The 18114-nt window shown below is 43.8% G+C and overlaps 1 protein-coding gene across 2 annotated transcripts in view; it reads left to right on the top strand.

Moving 5' to 3' along the window:
• The window catches only part of FRMPD2 (FERM and PDZ domain containing 2), a 155310-nt gene that overhangs the window by 42861 nt on the left and 94335 nt on the right, over positions 1-18114 (top strand). Inside the window, exons 2-5 of one of the 2 annotated variants that reach the window (XM_081074185.1) lie at positions 1613-1738; positions 3254-3411; positions 14480-14545; positions 16425-16616. In XM_081074185.1, the coding sequence (XP_080930311.1) occupies positions 1615-1738; positions 3254-3411; positions 14480-14545; positions 16425-16616 (540 nt within the window). In that variant the 5' untranslated portion in view covers positions 1613-1614. Of the gene's footprint in view, positions 1-1612; positions 1739-3253; positions 3412-14479; positions 14546-16424; positions 16617-18114 lie in introns of those variants that run through there. The other variant, XM_081074184.1, reaches the window with a different exon arrangement.

The raw sequence follows: 18114 nt of genomic DNA, 5'->3' as shown, positions 1-18114 counted from the left end.
GAGCCATTGGCCACTACTATAATTGCCATGGTTTTGCTAGCAGAAAATGGGGGGGCTAGCAAGAAGATGGTGGCTGAGCTAGCAAGCGCCTGTGTCTCCAGCCTAGGAGCCAGCGAGAATTCCTTTTTGGGCTCACCATATCCTGCGTTCTTATGTGGGCTCTGTGAGTGTTCCTTTTTGGCCTCACCATATCCTGCATTCTTATGTGGGGAGTGGGACCAGAGACCCCGCAGGCTGTCCCGCACGACAAATGGCGCAGTGAGTAAGGTCTCCTTCATGACAACAATATTATATATAATAAAATATAAAATAAAACATGTATAATGTTATATATAGAAAAATAAAACATGGAAAAATGAAAAAAAAAATCATATAGAGAACTATAGAAAGTTAGAAAAAAGCAGAATGGGAATGCCTAGTCCATAAATTTCAAACAAAGTTTAAAAAAAGAAATAATATGAAGAAAAAAAGAAGAGACAAGGGAGGGCCTGGACTTCAGCTGTGATCATTTTTTAGTAGGTTACCTTGGAATGCTTTTCTGTCTGTAAATGGCATCAACAGACCCTTCTTCCCAGACTCCGTAGGATAAGCAACATCTCACACTTAAAGCTTTCTGCCCAGGTCCTGCAGCAGTGCCTTGCTGGTCCCCAGGGAGAGGTGGAAGAGCAAGTCTTTCTCCAGCGAATCTGTCTCTCCTGAGGCCTATGTAGGGAGCTGGGCAGCTGGTGAGTGGAGAGCCTGGATTAGCATGTTGGATGGAGAGATGGGTGTTCTACAATGAGAGGGCTCCCCCTCCCCCAGCACAACACATCTGCCCTCCATCTCCATGAGCTCTGGTTGTAGAAAGATCAGTGACTTAAAGGATTAGATAAAACCTTCCTGGAGGCTTCCTGCTGCCACTATACCTGGAGATTAATGGGTGGCAGCTTTGTCATGGGGGACAGACATTTAAATGTCAGCTTTGATTTAAAGGAGCGCTTCTAAGAAGACAGGGAAGAGACATCACCCTTGCTCACCCCCTCCAGCAAAGCAGTCTTGTGCTTTCCTGTGAGTCTGCACCTTTTCGAAACATGGGGCTTACTATTCTACTGATTCTCACTCTTCAGGCAGGTGTTGGTGATTATTAGAGACGGGGCTGATGCTGGCACCAAATCCAACTTTGTATGTGGAAGCTGGAGAGGAAAAGACATGAATCATGTATTAGAGGCAAAAAAAAAAGTTGTCAACCCACTTTCCCAGACAGATAGGGGAGCAGGCAATGGACACTACCCTGGCATAGGTAACTGTCTGCAACAGGATATGCCCAACTTGGAGAGAGGTGCCGTTCTCATGGTTCGTTCATTTATTCACTTCACCCTTCATTTGGGAGGTTATTTATTTTTATGTTCATTCACTGAGAACCAACTAGCCAGCCCAGCCAGACCCCTAACAAACATTTCTTTAGCTTCTCCTTTGAGCCTGGCCCTGTGTCCAGCTCTGGAGACAGAGGTGATGAAAACATGGGGCCCATGCTGTGGAGCGATCTGGACCGTGCCTGGGCTGGAGTGGTGAGGGCTGGCCCAGATGCGCTTCTGTACATTGCAGGGGCTCTGCCACACATGTGTCTTTGCAGGTATGAGCCCAGCCTCTGTGACTCTCGCCAGTGCCCTGAAGGTCAGGGGTGAAGCTCTGTCAGAGGAGGAAATCTGGTCCCTCTTGTCCCTGGCTGCTGAGCGACTCCTGGAAGACATCCGTGAGGGTAAGAGAGTATGTCTGGGGCCACTGAGTCTTGAGAGGGTTGAAAGTGAGGCTTCCCAAACAAACACATTTCTGGGTGCTGCTTCTCCATCTGTTATCAGTCTGAGGTATTATAATGAGTAGGCAATTGGCACCCACCCATGGAGCTGTGCTGGGAGGGTAGGCCTGTCTCTTGCACCCATGGCCTGCGGCGGAGTTGAAAGAGAGGTGTTGCTTCATAGTGGCCAGGGAGATAGCACCTGCAGCTCTATGGCCTCTCGTAACACTGGGCAGTCTGGGCATAACCAGAGACAGGGATAGCCCCCACACTGTCTCCTTCCAGACACTGCACTAGCCTGTGTTCTATCAGAAGATAGAATCCACACACTGGGTGGTCTAAACAGGGAAAGTTAATAAAAAGAATTATTAAACTCCAATTGAAGAGTACCTGTAAAATATGAAGAAACTCTACAGAGTCCCCTAGGGCCACAGGCAGTCTCAGTGAGAGACAAACTTCAAGTGAAGTCCCTTCCCCAGGTTAGGGGTCCAGTTTACGGATGAAATGGGCCTGTAGCTCATGATGACCGGGAAGTTAGCTGCCTTGCCAGGCCACAGTAGGCCTGCAGTCACTGGACAAGCCGGGCACAGGCAATCACCAACAGGAGCTCTGGAGCTGGTGCAGGCGGGAGGCCTGGAGTGCGCGTCTGTGTACATAGGGTGACTACTTGGCCGAGAGGTGGGCGAGGGACCGCGCGTCCTGGGCAGGAGTCCGCACAAAGCGTGATGGGGTGTCCTCACTCACACCGTGGACCCCTCAGAAACAGCAGGAGAACCCGCCTTCAGCAGTGTCTCTCCAGCGCCCTCTACTGAGAAAGCTGCATGTGACGCTCGCTGTAAAGGAGAGATGATTAAAGGAACGAGCAGTTATTGAAAGATGGATTTGTAGCTAAGAGGCATTAAATTGACAAGTGGAACAAACACTGAGTCCCCACAATCAGGTGTCAACTCAGAAGGCACACGTGCTTGGCTGCTGCCAGCCCAAGTGTGATCGCACATGCGCAGTCAGCATGACAGGTGGCAGCAACCAGGATGAAAGGGGAGCTGTGCCCCTGCACCTCAGCTCCATCTTCTTGAGTATTTACTCCCTCTCCCCCGCCCTGGATGTTCTGATGCCCAGCTGCAGAACACCCAGAATTCCAGCTGCCTGAGTCCCTGGGCTGGCTCCAGAGAAGTCTGGCTCGTGCCAATTTCCAGGTGGAGCTGACTTCTGTTTACCTTTCATCTTGAGACTCTTAGGCCATGGATGAATTTGAATACAGGTACTAGTTTCCCCGCCACCACTGCAGCCGCTTTGCTTAACACATGCTTCTGCGCACACCTGCATCAGGGTTGAATTTGTTCCACTCCGTGTTTGCCCTGGGTTAGCTCACAGCCCATCCCAGAGCAGGTACTGCAAGGTACCCAGTAGGCACAGTCCCACACATGGTCCTCCAGATGGCGGCCCTGTCCCTATGCTTCATCTTTGCCTTGGTTCCAGGTTCCTCCAACTATGTGGTCTGCCCCTGGTCAACCTTGCTTTCTGTGTCCGGAAGTCTTTCTTTCCAAGGCCACATTTGTCACATAGAGGCTGCTCCTTTCAAGGCCCCTGAAATACTACAGCAACAGAGCTTCAACGAGCAGCCTGATCTATCTCAGGTAAGGTGCATGGCATCTCTGAAGCACATCTGGGCCTTTCCTCTGGGAAATGCCTGATCCCAGGTCACCCCAGCTTCCAGTTCATCCCCAAAGAACACAGAGGCAGAATGGGTTTAAAGAACTTTATTCCCAGGCTTTCTTGCCTGTAACTTATTAACTCTTAGATGACAACAAGTCAACTTCTCTGTGTACCAATTTCTACACCTGTAAAGTGATGTTAAGATTACCTAATCCATTAGCTTATTATAAATATTGAACAAGAGTAGAAAAGCTGTGGATAAATGGTCTGGCACATTGCTGCCATTGACAGCATGTAGCAACACTCTAAAAAGGACCCAACAAGTCCGCCACTAGGAATTTATCCTAAAGCATGAGTAAACATTTGTTTTCTTTTTCTGTTTTAATTTATTGGGGTGACAATTGTTAGTGAAATTTCATAGATTTCAGGTGTACAATTCTGTATTACGTGATCTGTAAATCCCATTGTGTGTTCACCACCCAGAGTCAGTTCTCCTTCCATCACCATATATTTGATCCCCCTTACCCTCATCTCCCTCCCCCCACCTCCCTTACCCTCTGGTAACCACTAAACTATTGTCTGTGTCTACAAGTTATTGTTTCTCATTTGTTTGTCTTATTCTTTTGTTGTTTTTGGTTTACATACCACATATCAGTGAAATCATAGGGTTCTCTGCTTTTTAGGTCTGACTTATTTCACTTAGCATTATACTCTCAAGATCCATCCATGTTGTCACAAATGTTCCTATATCATCTTTTCTTACCGCCGAATAGTATTCCATTGTGTATATATACCACAACTTCTTTATCCATTCATCTATCGAAGGATATTTTGGTTGTTTCCATGTCTTGGCCACCGTAAACAAAGCTGCAATGAACAGTGGAGCACACGTGTCTTTATGTACAAATGTTTTCAAATTTTTTGGGTAGATACCCAGGAGAGGGATTGCTGGGTCATATGGTAATTCTATTCATTATTTTATTTATTTATTTATTTATTTATTTATTTATTTATTTATTTATTTAATATATATAAAATTATAGTTGGCATTCACCATTGTTCAATTTCAGGTGTACAGTACATTGATCAAGCATCTACAGCTTCCCTGAGGTGGTCTCCCAAATGGGACACGTGTCCATCAGATACTGGATTAAGAAACTGTGGTACATTTATACAATGGAGTATTACGCAGCCATAAAGAAAAAAGAAATCTTACCATTTGCAACAACATGGATGGATTTAGAGAACATTATGTTAAGCGAAATAAGTCAGAAAGAGAAAGACAAGTACCATATGATCTCACTAACATGCGGAACCTAAAGAAAAAATAAGTGAATGAAATAATCAGAAACAGTTTTGGGGACAAAGAGGAAAAACTGAGGGTTAATAGATGGGCAAGGGGGTGGGGAAAGGGGAAAGGTGAGGGGATTAGAAAACAGTCGGTATTCGTAATTTTTTGAGGAACCTCCACACTGCCTTCCATAGCGGCTGCACCAGTCTGCATTCCCACCAACAGTGTATGAGGGTTCCTTTTTCTCCACAGCCTCTCCAACACTTGTTACTATTTGTCTTGTTGATGAAAGCCAGTCTGACAGGGGTGAGGTGATATCTCATTGTGGTTTTTATTTGCATTTTTCTGATGATTAGTGATGTTGAGCATTTTTTCATATGTCTATTTGTTATTTGTATGTCCTCTTTGGAGAAATGTCTCTTTGGGTTATCTGCCCATTTTTCAATGGGTTGTTTGTTTTTTTTGTTGTTGAGCTTCATGAGTTCCTTGTATATTTTGGATATTACCCCTTATCGGAGGCACTATTTGCAAAAATCTTCTCCCATTCAGTTGGTTGCCTCTTTATTTTGTCGATGGTTTCTTTTGCTGTGCAGAGGCTTTTAAGTTTCATATAGTCCCATTCGTTTATTTTAGCTTTTACTTCCATTGCCTTTGAAGTCAAATTCATAAAATGCTCTTTGAACCCAAGGTCCATAAGTTTAGTACCTATGTTTTCTTCTATGCAGTTTATTGTGTCAGGTCTTATGCTTAAATCTTTGATCCATTTTGAATTAATTTTGGTACATGGTGACAGATAACAGTCCAGTTTCATTCTTTTGCACGTAGCTATCCAATTCTGCCAGCACCATTTATTGAAGAGGCTGTCTTTCCTCCATTGTATGTTTTTAGCTTCTTTGTCAAAAATTATCTGTCCATATTTATGTGGTTTTATCTCTGGGTTCTCAATTCTATTCCATGGGTCTATGTGTCTGTTTTTCTGCCAAAACCATGCTTTTTTGATTATTGTAGCCCTGTAGTACAAGCTAAAGTCAGGCAGTGTGATACCTCCAGCATTGTTCTTTTTTCTTAAGGTTGCTTTGGCTATTCGGGGTCTTTTGTAATTCCAAACAAATCTGATGATTTTTTGTTCTATTTCTTTATAAAATGCCATTGGGATTTTGATGGGGATTGCATTAAATCTGTATATGGCTTTGGGTAATATGGCCATTTTAACTATGTTGATTCTTCCAATCCATGAGCATGGAATGTCTTTCCATTTCTTTGTGTCTTATTCAATTTCTTTCAAAAATGTCTTATAGTTTTCAGCATATAGGTCCTTTACATCCTTGGTTAAGTTTATTCCTAGGTATTTTATTCTTTTTGCTGCAATTGCAAAGGGAATTGTTTTTCGTATTTCTTTTTCTGAGATTTCATTGTTAGTATATAGGAATGCAATAAACTTTTGTACGTTGATTTTGTAGCCAGCAACTTTACTGTATTCGTTGATTGTTTCTAACTGCTTTTTGGTGGAGTCTTTAGGGTTTTCTATATAAAGCATCATGTCATCTGCAAAGAGTGATAATTTAATTTCTTCATTCCCAATTTGGATGCCTTTTATTTCTTTCTCTTGCCTGATTGCTCTGACAAGGACTTCCAACACTATGTTGAAGAGCAGAGGTGATAGGGGACAACCTTGTCGTGTTCCTGAACGTAGAGCAAAGGGCTTCAGTTTTTCATCATTAATTATGAGATTATTTGAGGGCTTGTCAGAAATGGTCTTTCTTATGTTAAGGTATTTTCCTTCTATACCTATTTTATTAAGTGTTTTAATCATAAATGGATGTTGTATCTTGTCAAATGCTTTTTCTGCAACAATTTATATAATCATATGATTTATGTCCTTTATTTGTTTATGTGATGTATCACATTGATGGATTTGCGGATGTTGAAGCATCCTTGTGCCCCGGGGATGAACCCCACTTGGTCGTGATGAATAATCTTTTTAATGCATTGTTGTATTCGATTTGCTAGAATTTTGTTTAGGAATTTTACATCAGTATTCATCAGAGATATTGGTCTGTAGTTTTCTTTCTTTGTGTTGTCCTTACCAGGTTTTGGTATCAGGGTAATGCTGGCCTCATAAAATGAGTTAGGGAGTACTGTCTCTTCTTCAATTTTTTGGAAGAGTTTGAGCAGGATTGGTAGTAGATCCTGTTTGAAGGTTTGGTAAAATTCACTATTGAAGCCATCTGGTCCTAGACTTTTGCTTTTGGGAAGGGTTAGGATGACTGATTTAATTTTGGTACTGGTGATCGGTCTGTTTAGATTTTCCAGTTCTTCATGGTTCAGCCTCGGAAGGCTATGTGTTTCTAAGAACTTGTCCATTCTTCTAGGTTATTGAATTTGGTGGCATATAGTCCTTCATAGTATTCTTGAATGATCCTTTGTATTTCTGTGGTGTCCGTGATGACAACCCCTTTTTCATTTCTGATTTTGTTATTAGTGTCTTCTGTCTTTTTATCTTAGTGAGTCTAGCCAAGGGCTTGTCAATTTTTTTAATCTTTTCAAAGAACCAACTCTTTGTCACATTAATTTTTTCTATTGTTTTTCTGTTCTCTATTTCATTTAGTTCTGCTCTGATTTTTGTTATTTCCTTTCTTCTGCTGACCTTGGGTTTCACTTATTCTTTTTCTAGTTCTTTAAGGTGTAACATGAGGTTATTTATTTGGGATTTTTGTTGTTTCTTTAGATAGGCTGGTAATGATATAAATGTCCCTCTTAATACTGCTTTCGCTGCATCCCAAAAATTTTGGTAGGATGTATTTTCATTGTCATTTGTTTCTATGTATCTTTTGATCTCTACTCTAATTTCTTCTTTGACCCAGTCATTCTTTAAAAGCATGTTGTTTAATCTCCATGTATTTGTGTTTTTTCCTGCTTTCTTTTTGCAGTTGATATCTAATTTCAAAGCCTTGTGATCAGAGAATAAGCTTGGTATGATTTCAATCTTCTTAAATTTGCTGAGGCTGATTTTATGTCCCAATATATGGTCTATCCTTGAGAGTGTTCCATGTACACTCGAAAAGAATGTATAGTCTGATATTTTAGGATGAAGTGCTTCATATATGTCAATTATGTCCATTTCTTTTAATGTGTCATTTATGGCTGCTATTTTGTTATTTATCTTCTGTTTGGATGATCTATCCATAGCTGTCAATGATGTATTTAAGTCCCCTAGTATAATTGTGTTTTGGTCTATTTCTCCCTTTAGTTCTGTTAGTAGTTGCTTGGTATATTTCGGTGCTCTGTGATTGGGGGCATAAATATTGATGACTGTTATGTCTTCTTGTTGTATAGTCCCCTTTACAATTATGAAATGTCCATCTTTGTCTCTTGTTATTTTTTTCACCCTGAAGTCTGTTTCATCTGATATCATTATGGCTACACCTGATTTTCTCTGGGTACCATTTGCTTGGAGTGCCAATTTCCACCCTTTTACTTTGAGTCTATGCTTATACTTGTAGCTGAGATGTGTCTCTTGTAGACAGCATATGGTGGGGTTTAGTTTTCTGATCCAATTTATTACTCTGTGCCTTTTTATTGGTGAGTTCAGTCCATTTACATTTAGGGTGATTATTGATACGTGAGGATTTCCTGTCATTCTGTCTTTAGTTTTCTGGTAAGGCTGTGACTCCATTGTTTCTTTGCCTTTTTGTTGTTGTCTGTTATTTCTGTGTGGTGGTATTCTATAATGTTTCCCTCTGTTTCTTCTTTTATTACAGTATATATTTCAATTCTGGATTTTTTGTGTGTGGTTACCCTTAAGTTTATGTAAAAAAGTTTGATATTTAGAGTATTCCATTTTCTTCAGCACGCTTACTTTCTTTATTCCCATATTCCAGTTCAGGCCTTTACTCTCCCCCATTTTATGTTTTGGTTGCCACAAATTGTCCCTCTTGATGGTGGGCGAATAGCCTCCTTTAGTATTTCTTGTAGTGCAGGTCATGTATTAGAAAATTCCCTCAGCTTCTGTATGTCTGCAAAGGTCTTTATTCCTCCTTCATATCTGAAGGATATCTTTGCTGAATATATTTTTCTTGGCTTATAATTTCTCTCTTTCAATAGTTTGAATATTTGGTTCCACTCCCTCCTGGCTTGTAGAGTTTCTGCTGAAAAATCTGATGATAATCTAATGGGTTTTCCTTTGTAGGTTACCGTCTTCTTTTCTCTGGCTGCCGTGATGATTCTTTCTTTTTCGTTGATTTTAGAAAGCTTCAATACAGTGTGCCTTGGAGAAGGCCTGTTGGGATTGAGGTAATTAGGTGTTCTATTTGCTTTTTGGATTGAGGATCCAGTTCTGTCCATAAGTTTGGGAAATTCTCATCAACAATTTGTTTGAATATATTCTCTGTTCCCTTCTCTCTTTCTTTTCCTTCTGGTATGTCCATTATTCGTATATTGCTCTTTCTGATAGAGTTAGAAAGTTCTTGTAGAGTTCTTTCATTTCTTTTAAGTCTCAAGTCTCTTTCTTCTTCCATCTTTGTAATTTCCAGGTTTCTATCTTCGATGTCACTGATTCTTTTCACCATCTTGTCAACTCTACTACCTGATCTGGTTATTTCATTCTTAATTTCTTCTATTGAGTTCTTAATCTCCAGAAATTCCATTGGTTCTCTTTTAAAATTTCAATCTCTTTCGTAAAATGCTTATGTAGTTCTTTGATTGTGTTTCTGAGTTCATTAAATTGCCTTTCTTTGTTTTCTTGCATCTCGTTGAGTTTTTTCAGAACTGCAATCTTGAATTCTCTGTCATTTAAGTCACCTATTTCCATATCTTTAAGTTCCTTTTTTGGAGACTTTTCACTTTCTTTCTGAGCTGTCTTGTTGCCTTAGTTATTCATGGCAATTACTGATTTATTATTTGTCTTCCTAGACATCTACAGGACTGGCTTCTGCAAAAGGTTGATAGGAAGAGGTCTTTCGTTTGTCAATACTTGTTGGTAGAATTTTATTTTCTCTCAGACTGCAGCCTTTTTTATTCCTCTCTCACACAGTAGTGCTATGTTTTCTCTGTACTATTCTAGCTTCTCACACAATGGGGGGATTCCCTGGGAAATGGGCTTCTCCTCTGTTAACATTTTTCCTGGGTCATAGGGCTCCAAATCCCTGTGGGGATGCGGAGAGCTTTTGAAGTTCCAAAGCTCTTTGTGCACCAGATTCAGAGCCCGTATGTTTCAGCAGTTCTGTTTACTTCGGCATGGATCTACCCAGATAGGTGGGGTCAGGGGCGGGGTGATTCGTGAGAGGTGGCCCAGAGCAATGGCGGCGACCACCACCACAGCCTGTCCCGCTTCCACAGCTCTCTCCCGTTTGCCAGAACTAGTTGGGCTGTGAGTCTGTGTCTGCCGTCCACAATTCTCAGAACAACAAATATTCTGTTCTTTTGATCTGACATTGCTACTGTCCTGCTTCTAGCACTGGGCAGGTGGGAGCGGGGCAAGCCTGGGCGGGTAGGGAGGGGGCGGCTAGTCTCAGTGCCTAAGGCTTCCGTTCTCCGCTCGGCAGTGAGGGCTTAAACCACCGTTTTCAGCCTTCTTCCCTCATTCTTTGCTCCAAGGTGTTTGCCGTGAGCGTTGGGTTCAGCCGTGTTATATGCTGACCCCTCAGCCCTGTGGGCCATAAGCGGAGCCCTAGCAGTCCGAGTTCTTCCCTCTCCCGCGGCTGCGGTAGTTCCGGGACGCAGCGAGCTCGGAGCACTGAGCCAGGTCTGCATTCTGCGCCTGCGCAGCTCCGTCTCCGCACTTCTCCCTTCCCTCCTCCTCCGCTCGCGGTATTCGCCCACCTTTAGGTAAATTCAGTAGTGGGCCTCTTCGTCTGTCCTTTGTGGAGTTATTGTTGTTCCATTAGTTGTAAATTCCAGGGGATCTTTACAGAGGCTCATCTCACGCCGCCAGTTTGATCGAGTAAAGATTTAACTGCAGCAATATTTGTTGTATTGTTGACATGAGTGATAAACTGGAAACAAGCTATTGTCCAGTGAGAATGGATATGAAACAAGACAGTATTAAAATGAGGCTGTAGAAAGTGATTTAATGACTTGAAAGGAAATTAAAAATATGCATGTACAATTTGATCCTAGTTAGAGAGAGAGAGAGAGAGAGAGAGGGAGTGATCTGAAAATAAATAAACCAAGGTGTTTGCAGTGATAATTCTGGGTGGCAACGTCGGTGGTGATTTTTGTTTTTCCATGGATGTATTGTGTTTCTGAATACCAAAAAGTTCTAGTAAACATTATTTTCAATTTTGAACAGAAGAAATTCAAAGGAGCAAATGGTGTAAGGCAGACACACAGCACTGGGCAGGACATAATGGGCATTTAATTGATGAGGTCTGTTCCATTTTCCCTGTTCTTTCACGGCAAAAGTGCAGATCTGGAAATTCCACTCCTCTCAGAAGCCACCCCAGAACAGGGCTCAAAGAATAGGGCCTCAGTGGCTTCCAGGTTTGGATTGTATGGGCCCACGTGTCTCCAAGTCAGATCACAGCAGTGAAAGCATCGAAGTCCTAGTTGCAGTGTCCCTGGCTGTTCCCCACTGGCAGCACTCCAGGCCCCTACACCCTTTCCTGCACTGTCCAGGGTGAATCGCTGGACACCTGTACTGCACACACACTTCGATGCCTCTCAGATTCCCTCTGTTTGGGTCTCAGGCAATGTTCCACCCACACCATTTTACCTACCATGCTCTGGACTCAGCTAAAATGCCACATCCTGAGCCATGGATCTGAGTCTCTGAGTGACTGAAGGGACTTGCTGATGTAATGTGAACATGTAGGGGAGCTAATGTCCTTTGGGGTGGACCTCAACTAATGGTAAATTACAGATGGAGGGAACTGAGGAGACAATTCTCCCTTCATTTTTTTCTTCTGGGACTGCTTCAAGATGGGTAAGTCTTACAAGCCTTCCAGAAAAATCTTGAGTGCTTCCTGCTATACTGTGTGGCTTGTTACAAGGAGGTGGCCAGCATGGTGATCTGGCACATCACACCTGTCTTTATCTCCCTTCTCCTTTATTCTCACCCACATTATCCTGGGCTTACAGCTCCTAAATGAAATATCAGCACTTAATCCTTGCCTCAGGCTCTGCTTTCTACAGGACCTGAGCTAAGGCAGACCGGGAGAACTCCTGGGATCCTTTCCTGTCCCTCCCAGCACTCACTGGTGAGGAATAGACATCATCCTCCTGACCACAGCTGGCCTCCACTGAATGTCTTGTGAAGGTCCGGTTGCTCCCCTGCTCAGAGCATCCTTGAGCCAACATGAGCTGGAATAAAACACCCTCCTCCCTCCTGTACACATTCCTCTATGAAGAGGAGTAAGGGCTCCAAGAGTTTCGAGGCTAAAGGAATAGACAGAGCTGAGAACTGAGGAGGTGTGTTGCTGAGTCTGGGCCAGGAAGATAAGGGTTTAAGATAAGTTTAAGCTGGGAGAGGGTCACTGTGAGAAGGGACCAAGTCCTGATGAACCAAACAGCCATTTTTGTTGGTAGCTTAACTATCTATGCTTCTGAAGCATGGCATGTGGGAGTGTGGGTTAAGAGGTGAAGGGCACCAGCCTCGAGCCCTGTTTATTAGGCCAGCAGGCAGGGTTACATGGCCATTCTTTCTCTTACAGCATCTCTACCACTCAGTTCTGTATATTACTGTTTTCTTCCATTCATCACAGACTTCTCTCTGCATCCAGCTTGGCTTGGATCCTGTGGGGAGTGGGGTGAGCAATTAGGAAAGTGACCTCAGGAGATGTGTCCAGAATGCTCCCCCTGTTCTGAGGTTGGGGAACGTACCATAACTCTTCTCCTCAGACCAACGTTCAGCTCTAACCAACACACTGGGATATTTTCACCAATGTTTGGAGTGTTAGATCCAGGTGAAGGTGGAGGTGTGGGTAGGTCTCTATTTAAAGTCAACTTATGCCACTATCACCCCATTTCATGCTCATGGCAGACATCACCAATCAATCATGACTTTCTTTCCCATGGAGTCAGGAGTTGCCTTCAACATCCTTCCCACCACTCTTCTCCAGGCAGCATCTACCAATGGGCTGGATTTGGAATTTGGGGTGAAACCTATTGTCATTGTTACCATAGGCCTTCCCTATGACACTTTAAGATAGAGCCCATGGAATCCAGGTAAGTTTCCAGGTGTGGACAATGCCTCTGGCAGTGCTCCAGCATCTGCTCCGAGTCATTTCTCTACAAATGGGGGTGCAGCTTTTGTGAACTTCCTTGTAGGTGTCTAGTCATGTTCATCAGAGGGGTGGGCGGCTGGTTTACGGGTATAATTTCAGACAAAGTAGATAGCTAATTGGTACATGTAACACTGGACACACGCCCTTAATGTAGAGATATAAAAAACAAATCCACTTGTATTAAATTCAGTGGCTTGCTCAAGTAAGCATGCACTTTTATATACCATATTTCATTAATTCACTGTCTCCCTTCCAAAGTCCCAAAAGTCATTTCCTGAAAAGAGATCTTAACTGACTGCTTGTCAGTTGTAATAAAAGCCTAATGAACATTTATTGAGGACTTCGTGTGATCCAGAGGCAACATGGTGACTGGGGTCACATCTAGGTTTTAGATCTTACTTGGGCAAGTTCCCTAACTTGGCTTTGTTTTAGTTTCCTCCTGTGTAAAAAGGGGACAATTAATATACCTACTTTACAGGATTGTGGTGAGGACTAAATAAGTTAATATATCTATAAGATTTAGAACAAGGCTTGGTTTAAGTGTTCTCTGTCTAATAATAACAATGATAATTATTATTATTACCATCTCCAGGCACTCTTTTTCCCTCCCCTTCTTCCGCCTCCCACTCCCACTCCTGTTCAGTCAGCTGCTCACAGCTCTCAGCAGCTCCCTGCTCATGATGGTCACTCATGGCAGCCCAGCTCCAGGGAGAGCTGTTGTTCACAATCTTAGCTGTAGAGGATGCAATTTACTGGCTCATGTGGGAATCAAACTGGTGACCTTGGCCTTAGGAGCATGGTGCTCCAACCACCTGAGCCATCGTGCCAGCCCTCTAGGCACTCTTTATTCAATCCTCAGGAATATTCAGACAGAATAATCACTTTAAAGATGAAGAAACTGAGGCTCAGAGAAGTCAGGTAATGCTCTTCCTTTGCACTACATGGCTTTCTGACAACATCTGATGCTTTTGAATCAGGCTGGACCATACTGTGTCATGTACAGATGGCTTTGGCTATAAGAAACAGAAAGCCTAAAATCCAGTTTCTAGAACCACAGGTAATTATTATTTACTTAACAAGAAGTTTAGGTATTGGTCAGCACCTCAGTACTTGTCATCCAGGATCCAGGCTGTCTGCTTCTATTCTATACTCTTTAGCTGCTGGACTTTTGTTCTTATGCTTGTCTCACAGTCACAAGATGACTGCTGTGATTCCATTTATCACATCAGCATTCAAGGCAGGAATAAGGAGGGAAGAGTGGGATTAAGTCACATGTGTTCTTGTCAGTAAAAAAAAGCTTTTTTCAGAAGCCCCTTACTTTTCTTATGTCTTTTGGCCAAAATTGGGTGTTGTGGTCATTGTGGCTTTTAGCCACTAGGGTAGGCAGCAGAGGAGTTTAAGGGAGTTGCCACTGCTTGTGGGGTATGCAGACAACAGTGTCTGCCACACATGGAAAAGGAATTGTGTTTTGTTTGCAGGGACCATGGAAGAACAGAGGGGACCGAAATCTAATCCTGTGCTTTTTCTCTTGGGCAGATGCTCGTCTACTCTTTAGGAACAACCCTCTACTGGTCAGCAGGGTTTCACGTTCCACCAAATCAGGTCTGTAAACAAGATACTTAAAGTCCTGCCAGACCATGTCTTTGGATTACTTAGAAGTTCTCTGCAGGGTAGGGGCCATATCTGCTGAGCTGTGTGCCACCACTCTGTCCTCCTAGGTTCTAAGAAGGCATTACAACTGATTACACAACCACTCTTGCTGGGTCCAGAGGCAGCCTCAGAATCCTACTCAACACGTCACTGCAGGCAGCCGCAGCTTAGGCTTGGCAAGCAAGATAAGATTTATTTGCCACCTCTTCTCAGAGGAAATAGCAAGCTGGAGGATTTTATAGGTACTGAAGATACAGGTTTATAAAACAGGCTTTAAAGCAGCATTTCCTGAAGTGAGATGCTCCCCTGAAAATGGGTTCTGTGCTCAAATGATTTGGGGAAATACTTCCTACAATGTCTTCTTCTCAAATATTTTTCAGAATGGTTTATTAAAGACTTTGAGGATTAAAACATACAAAGCTTTTAACATTCTTTATCATAGCATTTTATGAAATTTTTGACTACAGAATATGTGTGTTTGTAATTTTCATTTGACACTATAAAAATTCCGTGTAACAAGAGCACATGCTGAAGAATCCCTCCCTCCCTCTCACCATCCTCCTTCCTTTCCTTCCTTCCTTCCTTCTTTCCTTCCTTCCTTCCTTCCTTCCTTCCTTCCTTCCTTCCTTCCTTCCTTCCTTCCTTCCTTCCTTCCTTCCTTCCTTTCTTCCTTCCTACCTTTTTCCTCTCCAATTTAACATCCCAGTGCTGCCCAGTGTTCTTTTTAAAACAGACACCGGCTCATATCCCTCCTCATGTGAAATCTTCCGTAGCTCCCACTACCCACGGAGTTATATTCCACTTCTCAGCAGGACACACCTGGACCCCAGAATTGGGTTCCCACCTGTGGCTTTGGTGCTTGCTCTGCCATAATTGGGGCCGGTTTCATAGGCATGTGGCCTGTGTAATAGCACAATGTCCTGCACTTACAAGCTTGATTTAGTGCTCTGCTGTCACTGTCTTGAAATTCTTAATCATTTTGAATAAGGGCATTGTCATTTTGCTCTGGGTTCGGGGTCTGTCCATAGCTCCTTCCTTTTAGATAAAGCCAACCTTTGCGTACACTGCTCCCTCCACCTGCGGCTCGTTCCTCTATGGTTCTCCTGGTTAACCCCAGCATGGCAAGAAATGGCAGTCTAGCCTTTATCTGGAAAGTGACTTGCAGAGTGGGTGAGCAGGAGAAAAAGCCTGATTTTGAGTCTGCATTGAAGCCTTCCCCACATAATGGTGGCCATTTAAATATCTATTTTTTTCTTAGTGTGTACATGTACCATGAAGTTCAACCAACAATTACTGACCTTGTGCTGACTGCTGGAGATTCCAAAGTGAAAAAGACACTGTCCTTAGGTTTCTGGAGCTCACATTCTAGGGGGAAGGCCCAGTGAGAGTCACCTAAATAACCTGAGAAAATAATAGGTTGCCCAAGTGCATTTCAGTCAAAGGCTGATCCTTGGTTTAATCTGGGTGCTTGGCATAGGTGGAAATCTATTTGGTCAAGCACTTATTTTCCATAAATATTTCAAACATGTGTGGGATCTTTGTGTAACAAGAGCATATGCTGAAGAACCCCTCCCTCCTTCCCTCTCTTCCTTCTGAAACAAATGGCATTCCAGAGTAGAAAGCGGCTAACTCCACAGAGCTAGGGCTAAGATAACTGCTCTACATTTGGTGGCCTCAGTGATCTACCGTGTGTCTACCTCCGAACTCTCCAGAAGCACTAGGCACCTGTCTAGTGTGTACAAGAACATCCGTTTCCATCAGTCCCCACTACACACATGCAGGGCCCTGGCCTCAGCCATCCAAATGTCTCACGTAGCGCTCTGCTCTCCAGCTGCTGCAGCTCCCGGAGCACTTGCACTCCGTTCTGCTGACCATGTGCGAAGACCAGCCTCGCAAGCGGCTGCCCCTGCTGTCGGTTCTGGAAGCTTGTCGGGTTCATCGAGAAGAAGTGGGTGGATACCCAGCCTCTGCCAAACTCCATGTCAAACGGCTGGTCAGCTTGGTTCTGGGAACCATCTCCGAGGTCTGTACTTTCTAACCCAGGAGCCACTAGTCAATGTGTGGCTGTTGAAATTTAAATTAATTAAATTATAGTTACTTAAAATGAAATAAAATTAAAAATTCAGTTCCTCAGTCACACCTGCCACATTTCAAGTGCCGGTAGCCACATGTTGCTGGTGATAGCCATGCTGGACAGGGCAGATTTAGAACATGCCTGTCATCATAGTTCTGTTGGGCAGCACTGGTGAAGACCGTCGTGTAAGCCAGGATTCTTAACGTGGCTAAGATCCTTGAGATCTTCGAAAGAACCTCTTTACCTAAAAAAAGATCGTGTTTATATCCCATGAGTCAGTTCACCTATCAACACTGAACTCAGGCCTCACACGAGGTTTCCTTGGCTGTACCTGCTGTCTCGTATATGCGGAGGGTCTCCTTGTTGTCACACTGTGTGCTTGCTGCCCTGTGCTCTCCTCGGTGCCTAGTACATAGTAGGCATTTGGCTTAGGTCAGATTCTCCTGAAACAAAGCTAGAGATGGGCATTCTTATGCAAGTTATTTATTGGGAAAGGACTCCTGGGTGCGGGGGAGTGATGGAGAGGGGACAGGATAGGTGACAAGCCACGCAAGGAGGTGGTCTCAGGTGAAGACAGCCTCCGCCTGATCCCATGGGGAGCTCTGGGGCAGGAAGTACACCAACACTGGGCCCCCTTTAGGCCAGGGCAGAGCTGGGACTAGGTGAGGCAAGAGAGGTGCCCATGGTACAAATGCAAGGTTTGCACCGTACAGAAACCAGAAAAGCCTGGCAGCACGGCGCTTGTCCAAGGGGCAGCTTGGAGATCTGAAAGCAAGACGAATGCAGGAGCCATGTGGAAGGAGGGGAGGGGACAACTGGGGAGGCGGGGTGGGCTCTGTTAGCAGTCAATCAGAAAACGCCTGTCCATCCTGTCCTTCTTCTTGGACCCCTGCTCTCTTGGTGTGTGGACATGTTGCTCCTTCCTGTTCATTGAGCCAGAGAATTCCGTGGGGGAAGAGGGGTCTATTTGTTGGAAAGACATAAGAGCTTACCATCCTTTGGTGTGTTGTCCCCTGATGGACAATGCATTGACCTGCAGCATTTCCATCAGGGAGCCATAAAGCACGTTTTGGCTACTTTTTGGACATTCATTGGGGCACTGAACTGGGTGAGCTAGGTGGGGCGTAAAGCTCACAGTGAGGTTGGGGAGGCAGGCAAGGAAGCAAACGTGGTATAATGTGGTGTGATAGAGAGGCTTGTGAGTGCAGTGATGAGGGAAGGTGATGAGAGGACATTTACATCTCCCTGAGGGCAGAGGTATAGAAGATGAGAAGTAGAGAAGACATAGCTCTGGGTCTTGGAGGCACAGAGGAGCTTAGTGGGGAGACTCTCAACGGTGGATGGAGCCCCTGAGCAAAGGCACAGATGTGTAGTACCCAGGCATTGGGGAGGAAATGAATTACCTGTAGGGTGCCTGTGGGTGGTGGGTATCGAGTACATTCTGGGT

This window comes from Rhinolophus hipposideros (genome assembly GCF_964194185.1).
Source record: "Rhinolophus hipposideros genome assembly, chromosome: 15".
Classification (NCBI taxonomy): Eukaryota; Metazoa; Chordata; class Mammalia; order Chiroptera; family Rhinolophidae; genus Rhinolophus; species Rhinolophus hipposideros.
The sequence above is the reverse complement of the archived record's forward strand: the minus strand, read 5'-3'. Positions and strand labels throughout refer to the sequence as shown.